This window comes from Mesoplodon mirus, assembly GCF_964341445.2.
Source record: "Mesoplodon mirus genome assembly, chromosome: 14".
Taxonomy (NCBI): domain Eukaryota; kingdom Metazoa; phylum Chordata; class Mammalia; order Artiodactyla; family Ziphiidae; genus Mesoplodon; species Mesoplodon mirus.
The window spans coordinates 37,539,494-37,556,940 of NC_138990.1; the positions used below are offsets into that span (position 1 = coordinate 37,539,494).

At 41.1% G+C, this 17,447-nt stretch overlaps 1 protein-coding gene across 2 annotated transcripts in view; it reads right to left on the reverse strand.

Moving 5' to 3' along the window:
* SMC6 (structural maintenance of chromosomes 6) overlaps positions 1 to 17,447 on the reverse strand; it is a 70,181-nt gene that overhangs the window by 50,964 nt on the left and 1,770 nt on the right. For both annotated transcript variants that reach the window (XM_082643105.1, XM_082643106.1), the window contains 3 exons: positions 9,917 to 10,059; positions 7,153 to 7,270; positions 4,646 to 4,751 (listed from right to left, as the gene is read on the reverse strand). In XM_082643105.1, the coding sequence (XP_082499231.1) occupies positions 4,646 to 4,751; positions 7,153 to 7,270; positions 9,917 to 10,054 (362 nt within the window). In that variant the 5' untranslated portion in view covers positions 10,055 to 10,059. The remainder of the gene's footprint in view (positions 1 to 4,645; positions 4,752 to 7,152; positions 7,271 to 9,916; positions 10,060 to 17,447) is intronic.

The window sequence follows — 17,447 nt, forward strand, 5'->3', positions numbered from 1 at the left end:
ACTTGTTTTCATCAATTTGGAGTAATCATACCCCAAAATAGTTCCTATTTGCAGGAAATGTAGGTAAAAATACTCAAGATGAATTTCACCATAAACTTACACTTGGTAGACACCCTGAAGGGTGCTCAGCTCTTGCGCCCCCGTACTTCTGTGCAAGTGCCCTCACAGAAAGATGGCTTAGCAGCCATTATCAGCCCCATCCCTCCCTCCACAGATTGGGCTAAATATAGAAAGTGAATGCTAACTGCGCCACGTTCCCTTCTTTAAAAATTCAAATTAAGAAAAACTAGTAAAATCCAAGTAAGGTCTGTAGCTTAGTGAATAATATTGTACCGGTGTTAACTGCGTAGCTCTGATAAAAGTACCTTAGTTGTTTAAGATGTCAACATTAAGGGAAACTGGGTAAAGGCTGTAAGGAAACTGTACTATCTTTGCAATACTTATGTAAATCTAAAATTATTTCCAAACTACAAGTTTTTAAAACAAACTCAAATCAAGACACATCAAGTGGAAAGGTGGTGATTCCTTGGAGATACAAAGTTCTGAGGCCTCTGGGACTAGAGAAACCAATTTGGGGCATTATATTCCGATGAACAAGTATAAAGCCTGCAGAGTTGACAGAGAGAAGCAGGAGCACAGAGCAGATAAGCTCTTGGGAAACCACCTGGACAGACTGGCAGAGACACATAATCACAGATACCGGCTGTGAATCAGAGACCCAGAGAACTTGAGAGCACTTCCTTCCACGCGCAGCCCCGCACACCAAGACAGTAAGACGTAAACACCTGCCCACGAAGACAGAGAGTACCAAAGCCCTGAAGAATAAGAAAGAGCACACACGCTCCAGAGGCAGTGAGAGGGAAACACATTCACCCACCTCCATGCCTGTCACAGGAGAGGGAGGGAGGAGGGCACAGCACAGAGGGCAGCCACTGAGGAGCGGCAGGGAGGCGGCGTGGCGGAAGAGCTGGAGCACACACCCGGCTAAGGAAGGAAGGGAGACGGGGGCCTGGAGACAAAGACACAGAGAAAGCCAGAGACACAGGAAAGAAAGACCTAGAGACCGAAGATCTTTGGTTCTGAGTCTCTCAGTCCTGGTCACTCATGAGATCCAATTACGCTGCCTCACTGAAGTTTCCAAGACATATATATCCCTGCATCTTTATGATAAATCTCCTCTTCTAAAGCTACCCTGAGTGGTTTGGGGGAGTGTGTGTTTTTAATCAGAAATACCTAATTAAGACAGATATGCTCCTGAAAAGTTGTAATCAATGAGATTTTTGAAAGCTCTCTGGGTTGATTCTAATGAACAGCCAAGGTTGAAAACTATTAACTAAAGTATATGATAGGGGAAGGGTAGCTGGCCTACAACATGGAGCAAACAATATTTATTGCATTAACTAGCATGATTACCTAGTATTAAGTGAATGTACCTCATGAAAACATTTTAAAAATAAAGTGACATCTCCCTTGATTAGCAAACATCTACTTTGTTATTTTCCTTCCTAGCTACTCCTTGCATTTGAAAGCTATCTTTAGTATTGTGAGAGCTTTGGAGGCACTGGTATCCTACTGCCATATGAATTTAGTAAATATAAGAAAGGCAAGTTATTTAAAAAAATAAAGTTTACAAAAAAAAAAACCCTCACAACAACTGCTCAAAAAACCTATACAAGGAGACAGGGATAACCGAGCTGAGACTAACTGTTGTCTCCCCACCTACTAATGTGACTGCTGCTGAACTGGGGTCAACAGCCATAGAGCCCAGTGTGTGTAATTAAAGAGACCCGGGCTTCCCTGGTGGCGCAGTGGTTGAGAGTCCGCCTGCCGATGCAGGGGACACGGGTTCGTGCCCCGATCCCGGAAGATCCCACATGCCGCGGAGCGGCTGGGCCCGCGAGCCATGGCCGCGGAGCCTGTGTGTCCGGAGCCTGTGCTCCGCAACGGGAGAGGCCACAGCAGTGAGAGGCCCGCGTACAGCAAAAAAAAAAAAAAAAAAAAAAAAAAAAAAAAAAAATTAAAGAGACCCTTTAGTGAGAAGAGAGACTGTCACCGAGAGTTCCTTCAGAACGACAACACACACAAGAAGCGCCACCATAAGGATGTGGCTGCTTTCTTGGCTCCAGGAGAGCCTATCTGCACAGAGGTGACTGGTAGCATCAGGCACTGATGGGCACGAGGAGCAAGGAACAGGGGAAAAGTCATGTAAAAGCAGGATGCATCTGTTCCTTCTCTGGGTGGCCAGCTCATCTGCAGTAAGTTCTGTAACCTTGACCAATAAGTCAGGAACGTACAGCAGGAGCAGGAGCTTTTGTCCCCCCATAACCCACGCCCAACGCCGCAGCTGAGGTCAAAACCAGGCCTGCGGCAAAGAGCCCAGTGCCACCAGGACTAGGATTAGGAAGGCCGAGGGAGGCAACAGTAAACTGAACCTGTTGACGAACCTGAATAGCTAGGGGTCTGAGACCTTGGTCACGGGAGAATTCCATCACGGTCCCTGTACCACTCACTGCAAAGCCTCAGTGGATAATCAGAGGCTGGAGCGCCAAGGAAAGAGCCTCCAGGCACAGTCCTCTGGCTTCTCCTAACCATATTCGGCAAGCGTCTCTAAGCGAGGAGCTGAAACCCTCTACAAAGGTAGCCCCGAGCCCAGGCGTCACACATGGAGAGTGTACTGTTTCAGATGTGCGGGAGGGACACAGTCCTGAGGACGACCTCAAACCCCTGCCAGACTGAGAGACATTCCTCAGGAAAAACGGGATAGCCTCACAGATTTTAGATGCAGCATAGAACCGAAAAGCTCGATGAGCTGATTCTGTAAAAAAGTGATGACGGAATCAGAGACTGTAAAAGAAGAGAAATTTTATAGATACCAATTGTTTTAACTGAGGAAGGGGAGGACAAGAGGAATAGTAATGGGTTTGGAAAAGCTCATTTTAGCTCTTTCTTTAGATGAGGTCAGTAAAAAGGAGGCTGAGCTCAGGTTAAAGCTTTGAACTGTTATCAACTCTGTTTAAAATATTTTAATGTTCCTGTCTACAGGCAGCTGTGTCCTTCAAAGTTGGTGATTTGTGTAAGCTAGCCTTTATCTTTCTTTCTTTTTTTAATGCTATTCCAAGGACACATCTCAGAAAGAAGTTTCTGCTTTGATCCAGCTACTTCCCATATGGAAAAAACATTTAGAATCTTTAACTGAGACATAAAACACTTAATGGTGCAGAAAAAAAAAAATTTCTTCCTGAGGCTTCTATTTGAAAGATCAATATGTTATCTAGCTAGGCAGACTAGGTAACTATTTGGACACCTAAGAAATGTAGAGTTCAGTATAATGAATTGAAGCAGAGTTGAGACCAGTACCTTAAAAGTGTTAAAATAACTAATTTTTGACTTCAGCCATAATTTTGTTTGGAGACTGTGGGAGAGAAGACCTTGCTGGGCTGGCGCCCAAGTAAGGTAAGGAGAGACAGAAAATAAGCTGGAGAATTGTTACTAAACAGTTCTTTTTCAAGGCCATACAGCACAGAAAATGATTTTTTCTGTATCTCTTCTTCCCTTCTCCCTAGTCAACTTGGAACCCTGGCTTAGGGTTAAGATTCCCAAGGTTTCTGACAGATACATAAAAAACCCGCAATCCTGACTCACATCCCGTCCGCGTTCTATTTTTTAGAAATAAAATGGACTATGGGGGAAGTTAAGTGGATACAACACTGAGCAGGAGGAAAGTCTGTTACATGAAGGGAAAAAAAAAAAAAAAAGGTATCACTGTTAATTATCAAAGTTCCAAAAGTTCTGGGCACTGGGCGTGTGAAAGAGGAATGGGCAGCGGGAGCAGCCTGTCTCTGGGAGCTGGTATGATGGAGTCTGGGACGTGCAGCTGTCAGGAGAGATGAGGATCCCTCAGAGGTTTCTGAGGCAGAATTAAAAAGAGTAAGGAGATCAGCCTGAAGAGAGTTTCCTCATGGGCAAAAGGTCACAAGTCTATGATGATGCAAACTGAGCAATTAATATATAGTTAGGTGATGGCAAACTATAACAGAAAGAAATACAAATGTAAAGCCACAGAGGGTTGTTATATGACCATTCACCAAGGGTCAAGATGGACCCCAAAGAGACTTGAGACTGTGGTCCTCAAGTCAAGCTCACTGGTGAACGCCCTGAGTAAAGGATATACAGTGAGAGACAGATGGAATACTTTTTTGAAATTCTTGGAGCTGGAGGCAGAAATTCTGTTTAGGGACATCTGGGCTGGTCACTAACTCTGCCTTAGCCCACATCATACCGACGTGGACTTGCTGAAGCTGGGTTTGGGTCAAGAGCCAGCAAAGTCCCATATTTATAAATATTCCTTTAAACAGAAGTACGCAGATTTATCACTGCTCATTCTTCCAGAAAGGTAACAGAAATGAGTGTTAGTGGGCAGGCACATGGCACTAACTGACACAAGCATCCTGTCGGGAGAGGTGAACAGGCAACAGTGGGCTATGCTGGCAACAGGGGGCAAGAGAAAGGAATGAAAAGGTATGATATCGCTGCTCCAGTTCCGGGAAGCCAATTCATTTCCTACCATGTCTACATGAATTGGGATTCTAAAGAGGCTGCTTCTTATTAAAAAACTGAAAAATACACGTAGAAAACAAACACTTACTTCTGTCCATCTTTCACAAAACCTTTCAAAGAAGATCCTCGGTTAGTAGCAACTGCTTTTCCACCAAGACCAACTATGAGAGCTGTGAGCACTGCACTCTTCCCACCTAAAGAAAGAGGTGTTGAAGAAATCACACTCATTAGAGGGAGAAAAGAGAAGTCTGACTCCTACAATTTGATGTAAAAAAATTACTGAAATAAAGCATTGTACTTCAATTATAATTTTCTTCCAGTGCCAAAAACAAACAAAAAGTTGTACATATCATGAAATATTTAGCTGCTGCTATTAGAAAAAAATCAGTACATTTCAGGAATCAAATCTTTGCCACTAATAAGGAAATGGAAAAAATGGTTGATACCTTTCCAACCTAAAACTCTCATTGTGTCATCTTGGCCCATCAGCCTATTAAATGAATTTATCTTTCTAATTACCCATATACATTTAACTCATCTAATTCTCCTTACATCCTAATTTAATTAAAATTTACTTTTTCCATAAATTCTCAGAAGCCAGAAACTGCTTTTAACCGTGAATGCAAGCTCCAGAGGGACAGGACTGTTGTTTTTTATTCACTGCTTTATCTCCAATATTAGCCCATAATGGGCACTCACATATTTATTGAATGAATGAGCTTAAATATGAAAAAATTATCAGTCACATAGACAATGTTTTTATATAATATTTTGACAATTATTATTCCTAATTTGAATATTATTCATTTGTTAGCTCTTTGAAGAGCATACTTCGTTTTACCCTAACAGACGTAAAATATCACAAGCTAGAATCCCAAAATCTTTAACAATTATGGTAACCGTTTTCTCAACTCCACAATCAACCAAATTAATCAACTCTTATCAGCTCATCATCTTCCACAATATACTCCAAATTAACCAAAGTACACACTGGTTAGCCCAATTTAGTTCCTTTCAAGAATGCCTTTCAAGTCCCTATCCTAACTCTCTCTCCTTTTTCTTCACTTCCATATTCACTGCCTCCACCACTTGCATTGTATTAGTAACTTTGCTATTTCAGGAGTGAAGATCTAACCCGGAACCAACCCACCAGTCTGTCTTTACTTCTTGTCCTGTTTGACCTCCCCGTAGCTCTGGTCCCTTTGTCTGTTCCCTCCTTCTGAAAGTACTTTCCTCTTGACCGAACAGAGTAGGGAGAACAAAGAGCAACAACTAAACAGACTGTGGAGCTACCTGTACTAGTTTCACGTCCTAGCACGGCCACCAGTCGTGGCCCTGGCAAGCTCCTCTCCCTCTGTACTGGCTCAGCCAAGCAGTCAACACCTCACATCCGGCGGGGGTCTACTACAAAAGCTACCTATCTGGTCTAACTCCTATGTCTTCCCCCTTCTACTCTCTACAATGTGGCCAGTTTGTTTCACAAATCTTCACCATGTCACCTCTACACTCTGAAACTTTTTTTTTTTAATAATTTCAGTTTTTCCTAATTTTTTTTTAATTCTTTATTTTTTTTTAAACCCCACATTTGTTTATTTATTTTATTTTTTTGGCTGTCTTGGGTCTTCGTTTCTGTGCAAGGGCTTTCTCTAGTTGTGGCGAGCGGGGGCCACTCTTCACTGCGGTGCGCGAGCCTCTCACTATTGCGGCCTCTCTTGTTGCGGAGCACAGGCTCCAGACGCGCAGGCTCGGTAGTTGTGGCTCACAGGCCTAGTTGCTCCGCGGCATGTGGGATCTTCCCAGACCAGGGCTCGAACCCGTGTCCCCTGCATTAGCAGGCAGATTCTCAACCACCGCGCCACCAGGGAAGCCCTATACTCTAAAACTTTAACTGCCTCCCCACGGACTTGCGAACGAAATCCCCAAATATGTATCATGGCAGTCAGTATCCTCTACAACATCACCTACAGCTGATTCTCCAGTGTATGCTTCCGCCCCTCCCTACCACGTATGATATGATAAAACCCAAAACCCTAAGAGACTGTTCACCTCTCTCCGTATACATCTGCTGCTACCCCTCCCAACCTTTGGTGATGAGGAATCTCTGCCCGGAACATCTCAGCTTCTTCTTCCCCAATAAGATCTAAAGAATCTTTCATTTTTATTCAAGTACCACCACAAATACCACCTCTTCTTAAAGCTTTCATTGGCCACAACCAGAAGGATTAGTTTCTTTCAAGTTTGGATTCCCAAGGCACTTTATGCACGCTCTTACAACATTTAATAGATATAAGACACAGGCCTGTCTCAGCTGCAATGAGGATAGCTTGCCTGCTCTTCTGTGGTATGAATTCCAAGGTACATAGATTATTCAGAAGAATAAGCAGGAAATGTTTATCCCTGTTGCATAATGAGCCTAAAGTTAACTCATTTCTTCAAGGGCAGACCGGCAGGCAATCCTGAAAACATTCATGACCACAAATCAGAGGTCTAAAACTGAGATTTATCAGCACTAGTAGTCACCTATTTTTAAAAGTTAATGCATTCTGATCTCAACGTACTGTTCAAAGTCGAATAAGAAGGAGGCAAAGCACTTACTTCCATTATTGCCAACAACGAAGTTGACATTAGAACCAAATTTAAAGGGTCCAAGCATCGAATGACACATGAAGTTTCTGAGCTGAATACTCTCAATTATTCCAACTTCTGCTGCTGTCTATTAATTTAAAAAACGAGAGAAAACAATCAAATTCACTCACTACAATCAACCAATCATTTGCTAAAGAGAAAGATTAGCAGTACTACCAATGAAAAAAGTTACAGAAAGGATAATTTTTTTTTTTTTTGCGGTACGCGGGCCTCTCACTGCTGTGGCCTCTCCCACTGCGGAGCACAGGCTCCGGACGCACAGGCTCAGCGGCCACGGCTCAGGGGCCCAGCCGCTCCCCGGCATGTGGGATCTTCCCAGACCGGGGCACGAACCTGCGTCTCTTGCATCGGCAGGCAGACTCTCAACCACTGTGCCACCAGGGAAGCCCAGAAAGTATAATGTTAAATGTTAACTTTAGTCAATGAGTAAATGATATTAAATGGAGACCTTATATGATTAACCACTCATTCTAAAGTCCTTATAGGATCTAATAAGTGTATCAAGGTTTCTTAATACGGACAATACCAACATTTGAGTCAGAGCATTTTTTTGTTGGAGAGAGGCTGTCCTGTGCATTGTGGGATGTTTAACAGCATCCCTAGCTGCTACCCACCAGATGCCAGTAGCCCTCTCCCCCCACCCTAGCTGTGACAACCGAAAATATATTCAGACACTGCTAAATGTCCCCCACTGCAGGGAGGATATGTAATTATAATTCTCATATTGTGAATATATGTCATAATTAAATTAGAGAAGGTTTATGTTTCAAGCAGAAGTTCGCCACACAGTGGTCAGACCTCGTAGTTAAAAATACGAAAATAAATCAAACATATTTTACCAAACCTTCCAAATTATTTTAAAGAACACTTAACTTCTCCAGCCTTTTTAGTCATTTATTTTAAAAATCCCTGGCTCTCTTCTGCTAGACACCAGCTTATTAAAAAGCAGAAAACATTTACATCCTTGTATGAGCAGAATACTGGAAATCGTGGTTGAAGACTTTTTAAAAATACATTTTATTTTGATCTAACTGAAGACTCAGATGCAGTTGTAAGAAATAATACAGAGATCCTGTGAATCCTTTATCCAGTTTCTGCCCAAGGTCACATCTCGAAAACTACAGTACAATATCACAATCAGCATACTCATATTGATCCAGTGACAATACAGAAGATTTCCATCACAAGTATCCTTCATGTTGTCCTTTTAGAGCCCCATCCACATCCCACCCAATCCACCCCCTCCTTAACCCCTGGCCCAATTATCTGTTCTCCAATTTCTGAAACACTGTCATTTCAAGATGTTATATTAGTGGAATCACACAGAATGTAAGCTTTTGAGACTGGCTTTTCTTTCACTCAGCATAATTGTCCATTTTTGCCTGTATCAGTACTTCACTGCTTTCTATTGCTAAGTAGTATCTCAGGGTATAGATGTACCTCAGCAGGTTTAACTACTCACTCACTGTGTGACATCTGGATTGTCAGGTTTTGGCTATTACGAATGTAGCTGCTAGGAATATTCATGTACAGATTTTTGTGTGAAGATCAATCTTCTTTTCTCTGTGACAGATGCTGGGTTATATGATAGAGTTGCATGTGAAGTTTCTTAGAGAAACTACCCAACTATTTCCCAGAGTGACTATATCATTTTACATTCCCACCACTGAATGATCCAGCATCTCTGCATCTTTGCCAGCATATGGTGTTGTCACTTTTCAAAAACTTTTAGCCATTCTGGTGGGTGTGCGGTGATATCTCGTCGTGGTCTTAACTTTCATCTCCCTGATGACAAATTATGCTGAACATCATGTCATGTGCTTATTTGCATCTGTATATCCTCTTCTTCCGTGAAATGTCTCTTTATGTCTTCTGCCCATTCTCAAATTGGATTATTTGCTTTTAACTGCTGAATTTTGAGAGTTCTTTATACAAACAAGATATTAGAACTTTGTTGGATGCGTGATTTGCAAATATTCTCCTGGCTTGACTTTCCATCCTTATAACAGGGTCTTTTGCAGAAGAAAAGTTTTTAATTTTGATGAGGTCCAATTTATCAATTTTTCATTTAATGGCCTGTACATTTGATGTTAAGTCTAAGAATTGTTCCTGAATGCTAACCCGAACCTGAACCTGAATCTGAACATTTGGTACAATTCTCCAATCAAACCAACTGGAACTGAAGATATCTTTTTTGGGAGTTTTTAAATGATGAATTAAATTTCCTTTATAGTTACAGAGTGATTAAAATGATCTATTTCATATTGAATGAATTGTGGTAGTTTGTGCTTTTCGAGGAACTGGTCCACTCTATCTAAGCTGTGAATCTATGTGTGTAGAGTTGTTAACAGTATTCCCTTATTATCCTTCTGATGTTTGCAGAGTCTGTGGTCGTATCCTGTTTCATTCCTGATACCAGTAATTTGTGTCTTCTCTCTTTTCTCCCCTTTGGCAATCTTAGTAGAGGTTTGTCAATTTTATTGATCTTTCCAAAGAACCAGCTCCTTGTTTCACTGTTTTCTCTACTAATTTTTTCTAATCATTAACATAAACTTCAAAATTAGTGAGATGATTTTATCTCAGCTTTTTAAAATTCATATTACTTTTCCTCTGCAGAGACCCAGCTCCTGATACTGAATTAAGAATATGACATATAAACCAGACATGAGAAACATGCAAATCAAAAGACATAATATTGTAATTTTGCACTCACCAAAGGAGAGGTACCATTAGTGAAAGAAACTGTACATTCATCTTCGTCACCATCTTTATCAAAATCATCCAGCTCTTCATGTCTTGGTCTTTTGGCATTTCCAGGAGAGAAGAAATTTCCTTCCTTTCTTTTGGCCATCAGGTCTAAACAAATATTAGTGACAATGAAGAAAATCATGTATAGCATCCATAAGATTGTTCCATATACATTAAAAAACTTAACAAAATAAGACAGACAAAGCTTAAGTTTTAGTACTATATCCATTCATTTTTACTTTAGAAAAAGTAGAACTATCATCTGCATGGAGGGAGGGGGCCGTGAGCCAAAAAACACAGGTGGTCACTAGAGGCTGGAAAGGCAAGGACACAGATAAGTCAAGAACCTCCAGAAAGGAATGCAGTCCTACTGCTCCCTTGATTTTTGTCCAGGCAGACATGTTAGACTTCTAACCTACAGAAGTGTAAGATAATAAATTTTTGTTAAAAAAAAAAAACCTGCATATGCTACACTAGTTGATTTTACTTCAGAATGATTCATGACCAAGGTTTTTACTCATATGGGCCTACCTAAGTGTTTTAACTCCTAAGCTCACAAAAGGTAAAAGACCTTATTTGTGAAACTGTGGATCTATTGATAGAGATGGCATAATGCCTCTGAAATGATTCCAGAGCAATCATCCAATTTTTATAAGTTATAAATAGTGAACCACATAAAACTAATTTTAATTATTTTCCCAAAGAAGCATACTTGGAGCAGTGTTGCCTAGCATCAAGAGTGTCCCTTAACTCTTCTCCAAAGAAACAGCCCATGCTGATTGTCTGGTTTTTTTTTTTTTTTTTAACTGATATACTATAAAATTTATACCTAGAAAATGAATATCATCAAGATTTTCTAAACATATAAATGCTGCACCTCAAGTCAAAGCTGATGGTCTTTGATTGAAATTAAATGGTTGACTACTCCAAATGTTGCTTTCATTTTTCTCTTAAAAATTCACTTAGAGATCTAAAATGATAGGTACCCAATAACTGTTTGCTGAATAACTGGAAAGAAAAATCCACAGCATAGGTAATAAAAAATTTCTAAGATGTAAGAATATGAAAAATAGCTCTCCTCTCAACCCATTTAGGTGCCCCTAGTGCTATACGACAGCAGCCCTGTTTGTACCAGGTACACGGCAGCAGTGGATTAAATGAGATTTTCTCTCTCATGCATTTGGATTGAAAGAGCCAAGTCAGTTCTCAGTAGAAGAAAGGAAAGCTCCACTTGCTGATGTACCTGCAGGGCAAGACAGCCAAGCTGAAGTGTGTGTGTGTGGGGAGGCTGGGGGGCTAGTGGAGCGGTGTTACAAAGACGGCATGAAGTAGACGGAGAACAGGCACCCTAGAGCAGGGATGCGAGAGAAGGAGGGTGGGCGAGACACATTTGTACAGTGTTTAATTTTTATCCACTGCTTTCTTAAGTTACACTGACAGAACCGATTTTGCAGAAGCATCAAACATCTATACGTACTGTGTTGGAACTGCTTTGGGGAACTATCTTTGATAGGTTTTATTGTGACAATGCATGCTTCATTAAGTGAACTGGGTAGTTTCCCTATCTTTTTTTTTTAATATATTTATTTTTACTTATTTATTTTTGGCTGCGTTGGGTCTTCATTGCTGTGCGCGGGTGAACAGGGGCTACTCTTCGTTGTGGTGCGTGGGCTTCTCATTGTGGTGGATTCTCTTGTTGCGGAGCATGTGCTCCAGGCGTGCGGGCTTCAGTAGTTGTGGCATGCGGGCTCAGTAGTTACGGCTTGTGGGCTCTAGAGCGCAGGCTCAGTAGTTGTGGCTCGTGGGCTCTAGAGCACAGGCTTAGTAGTTGTGGCACACGGGCTTAGTTGCTCCGCGGCATGTGGGATCTTCCCGGACCAGGGCTCGAATCCGTGTCCTCTGCATTGGCAGGCAGATTCTTAACCACTGCGCCACCAGGGAAGCCCTCCCCATCTTTTTAATGTTCTGAAATCACCACTCTGGCATGACATTGAAATGTTTTTTGAAAGTGAGAAAGAACTAAGCTTAAAGCTATTAGATATTGGAGACTATTTTAATTTCATGATATCATTTCAATTCCTTTTTTGTACACTGGTTGTTAAAGGTTCATAATATCTTCCTAGAACAAGTTTGCTATAGTTTTATTTCCCAGAACACTGATAATTTAAAGCTTCAAATTTACTACACAAAATTACCTTGTTTTGTAAAATCCTCAACTGTGGTCATGACTCCTTTCACACCAATTCTATTTAATTAAATTTAAACTTTTTTCTCCCAATAGTAGTTACTTGTGTTTTTCAAACCTAGTTTTTCTTTAATGAAAATATTTTAATGTTTATTCATATATTTTTATACAACCAAATATAAGAGATATGCAGTGGGGCTGGAGTTCAGTCTCTAATTCTTTATTTCAAAGTGCAAGTTAATAAAAGCAATCAGAGACTTCCACTTCCAGGAAGATGGAAGAGATGTAATTTTCCCTATTCCCCTTGCTTAGTAAAACTAAAATCCTTGAAAATTATATACTAGAAAACAAACATAAGACGACTCTGAAGAAGGAGGCAGATTGGCTAGGAACCACGTGACCCAAGGAATGACATCGTGGTGGTTCCCTGAGTTTTTGTTTTGCCTCAACTATCCCAGACTTGGAGAAGCCAGCAACAGGGAAAACACCAACAGGTGCAGGGTAAAAACAAAAATGCCTAACGAGGGCTTCCCTGGTGGCGCAGTGGTTGAGAGTCCGCCTGGCGATGCAGGAGACACGGGTTCATGCCCCGGTCCTGGAGGATCCCACATGCCGCGGAGCGGCTGGGCCCGTGAGCCACGGCCGCTGAGCCTGCGCGTCCGGAGCCTGTGCTCCGCAACAGGAGAGGCCACAACAGTGAGAGGCCTGCGTACCGCAAAAAAAAAAAAAAAAATTCTTTGTCATTCCCCTACCAAGAGGTGGGATCTATTTATCTACTCCCTTAAACCTGGGCTGAGACTGTGACTATTTTGACTAGTAGAATACAGCTGATATAATATTGTGTCCGTTTTGGACCTAGCCTTTAAGAGAAATGGCAGTTTCTTCATCCTCTGTCACAGTATGTTCCCTCGGAGAAAAGCCAGCTGCCACGTAAGAGCTCCAACGGCCCTGCCATACTGTGAGGAAGCCTGAGTTACCCATGCGGAGCGGCCACATTTAGAGTGAGATGCCCGGCCAGGCCCAAGCGGTTCCCAACCTCCCAGCTGATGCTGGGCCCGTGAACCATGGCCGCTGAGCCTGCGCGTCTGGAGCCTGTGCTCTGCAGCGGGAGAGGCCACAGCAGTGAGAGGCCCTCGTACCGCAAAGGAGCAGGAAAAGGGGAGCCTAACAAGACAGGAAACTTTTAGACAATCATCACTCTACTCCAGTCAAATATCACTAAAAGAACTGTCGGCCCTTCCTCTTCCCCCGCAACACCAGCAAAGGCCAAGTGGGCAGCCTGGACTTCCACCCTGGGGAAGCTAGTTTCAGAGAAGACTGTGTAGGCCAAGTAGGGAGCCATGATGATGGCATCAGGTGGAGAACTTAGATGTCCACCCCCAACAGGGGGTAACAGGATGCTACTTACTCCCATTCCCCCTTGGATGGTGTCCGGGGAGGCCTTTTACCACTGCCCAGAAAGGTGAGGAGGCCACCCCACTGCAGTGTCCACGTGGGGGGCTGAAACTCCCACCCTAGCCGAACAGCCACCGTAAGCTATGGAAAGAGCTCTGGTAAAGTTTTAGCTGTGAGTCTTTGTGTCCATGGCCTAAAAAAACCATAGGGCAGCAGTTCTCAAAGGTTGTGGTGTCTTAAAAAGTACCAAGGACCTCAAAGAGGTTTTGTTTAAATCTATCAATATTTACCATATTATAAATTAAAATGGAAAAACTTTTAAAACAAGCAACACACAAGTACACAGTCTATCAGTCATCAGAGCGACGGCATCATCACATGTCTGTAACCTCTGGAAAACTCCACTGTACAGTCACAAGTGAATGAAAATGAAGCAGGGAAATAACATCTTACAATAATTATGAAAACAATTTTGATCTTGTAGACCCTTTGAAAGAGTCTCATGGATCCCTGGACCACACTTGGCAAACTGCTACTGGAGGGGATACTATAAGCATGTCCATGACACAGTGCCATAAATGACAAGGCATAGCTACCAGTAATAAAGTTAGGGCAGCAGAGAAGAAGCCAGCCATAGAATGACTGGTAGACTTGATATTCAAAATGTGGTCCAAGGACCATCAAGCAGCCATCTACAGCTCCGAGGAACATATTAGGTATCCAGAATCTCAGGCCTCAATTTAAACCAACTGAATCTGAAGCTTCATTTTAACAAGGTCTCAGGTGACTCACAAGCACATTAAAGTCTGAGAAGAACTGTTGTAAACAACATTAAAAAACTTGGGACTTTATCCTATCCTGAAGGCAATAAGGAACCTAATTTAGCATGATAAATCAAATACCACTTAAAAGGTGTATTAGTTAACATCCAAAGAAGGACATTTAACAAATGCCTTTTGAGACAGTACCAGTGTTACAGTCACAATTACATAATATCCACCATCTTTTTTACAAATAATTTAATGTTTACTTTGAATCTCTTACACAAGTCAGAACTTGAAAATCAATTATCAAATTATTTAATAGCAAGAACTAATGTATATTACTTTCAGCCTGTTGCTAATTTAAGTTCCCTAGAATACCACCAGGCTATTATTTTCGCAACACTTCCTTCTCTCCCACCCATACCTCTATTCCTTTCTCAATTACAGTAATTTATTTATTATAGAAGAGCAAAGAAGACGCATTACTTTTTGCTTTTCCCAACATTAAATGCCCTTTTAGACACTGTTTTTATTAATGCTTAATACACGATCTTGCAGTTAGCAGACACGTCAGCTGACTGATTTTAGTATTTTACCATTAGAAAATGGTAGTTTTTCAAGTAAAATTGGGGGGAGCAAGGGGCACGAAGGTAAATGTGATTAGCTCCTCAAAACGAATGTGAGATTCTATACAAGACAGAAGACAGTGTGCTACATGACAATGATGTTTTTTTATTTGCTCTGCTTAGCCTGGGATTTGCAGTTTGCTGTTAGGTTGCCATGGTAACTTGCATCTAACAGACACTGAAGGATCCTACCCTTTAAAATAGGAATCACTTTGTAATTTAATGATAATGGATTTTTAAAAACACACATGAATGTCCTGAGAGTTAGTTTTAGGTTACAATAGTAAAATTGTCTCTAATAGGCTAAAGAGACATATAAACAGATGCAAAGAAAAATACTTTTAATATCTTGCAATATATAAAAATAGAAAAAAAGCTCCTCTGGGATTTTCAATATATCCATAAAGCTCTTCATGGTCTTTAATATTTGTTTATTTACAATAAAAAAAATTAAAATTAAGGGACATATCATTTCCCCCTCGCAGAAAGCAAACTCCATCAGAGCAGGGATAGTAACAAATATGCAGATTCTCAATAAAAAAAAAGTTCAAGAAGAAAAATCAGTCGCCAAGGGTTAATTACAGCAAGCATGTACATAGGAAATTTGATAGAGACCAAAAGCATTTTAACAAAGGACTATAAATTTCTGAATTTTCAATTTTATTGTAAGTATGTAGTAATTCACACTTCCTATTCATATCAAAGTAGGGGCTAACAGCAGTGAGAACAGTCATAACAGAACTGGAATTATTAATAGAAAACAGTGGTTTAAAAAAAGGCAAACTGCTGCTGCTTCTGAATCTGCCATGGACTATTTACCTCATTCCCAATTCCACTTCTCCCACCACCACAGACAAATTCATTCTGCATTATACCACCTCATTTTTAATGTACTGAATTAACTAAGCACACTACTTGGAATATATCATGAAGTAATGTGAGATGCAATAGATAATCAATAATATAAATAAGTGAAAAAACTCATTAGGCCATCCATCAAACAATTCCAGATGAGCAAAACTAGGAAGTACTAAGCACAGCACTTCAGATAATAAAACGTGAACACTCAGATTTGTGTTTTAAAAAATCCCTGTGATGGGCTTCCCTGGTGGCGCAAGTGGTTGAGAGTCCGCCTGCCGATGCAGGGGACACGGGTTCGTGCCCCGGTCTGGGAGGATCCCACATGCCGCGGAGCGGCTGCGCCCGTGAGCCATGGCCGCTGAGCCTGCGCGTCCGGAGCCTGTGCGCCGCAACGGGAGAGGCCACAACAGTGCGAAGCCCGCGTACCGCAAAAAAAAAAAAAAAAATCCCTGTGACCTCAATACAGAAGACAAACAAAACGGAGAGAGTAAGAACAGGGGCAAAAGAGACCAGTCCCTAAAGGATAAGGGATTTTTTGAACAAAAAAATTTTTGAACAAAAGCAGTGGCATGCACACCAATGTTCACCGCAGCATTATTTACAATAGGCAAGATATGGAAGGAACCTAAGTGTCCATCAGCAGATAAATGGATAAAGGTGTGATACACACATACACACACAATGGAATATTACACAACCATTAAAAATGAAATCTTGCCATTTGCAACAACATGGGTGAATCTAAAGGGTATTATGCTAAATGAAATAAGTCAGACAGAGGAAGACAAATACCCATATGATCTCACTTATATGTGGAATCTAAAAAACAAAAGAAACAAAACAAAATGAAAACAGACTCACAGATTCAGAGAACAAATGGATAGTTGCCAGAGGGAGAGGTCGGGGATGAAGTAAGTGAAGGGGATTAAGAGGTACAAACCTTTCCTTTAATCCTCAACATCCTTCTAAGTATTGTCCTTATTTTACAAAAGGGGATATTAAGGCTCAATTAAAAGATACCCAGACTTATGTAGCTATAACTTAGCAGAGCCTAGATCCAAACCCAGGTTGTCAAAACCCAAAGTCAAACCTCTTTAACGTCCAGGTTCCTCGTGGTATGAACTGAGTTTAACCAAGTTTGACTATTTATAGGCAGTGAAATTGGATATTAATCTGTTCATCTTCTTGTCCATCCTTTGTTAATGTATAAAACTACATAAAGGATTCTAATGTGGTATGTCCCTCTAATGTTACTATTCAAGCCAATTAAAACCTGGGCTTGCTTTATAAAATTTTACCTTGTGTTTAATTTTCAGAAACAACCTTTACTCTTAATACTAAATGCCATTATCAGTAGACTGAGCAGGTTTGGAAAGGAAGGAGGATAAATAATACATTTATGTTATTTGAAAACACTGAGTTTGAAGTGCTCCTGAGATAGAGAGGCCACTAGGCAGTAAAATATACTCTGCAGTAGAGGCAGATTTGGGAGTCGAGCTAAGAGAGCCACAGGAAGTATTCTGAATTTGGTCACCAGGGAAACTATGTTTAGTGAGAAACATGTATCTCATTAACTAGTGAATCCAAAACGCTAACATTACTGTAAGTATCTACCCTTGACCCTCAGTCATCTGGACTTGTGTGTGTGTGTGTGTGTGTGTGTAT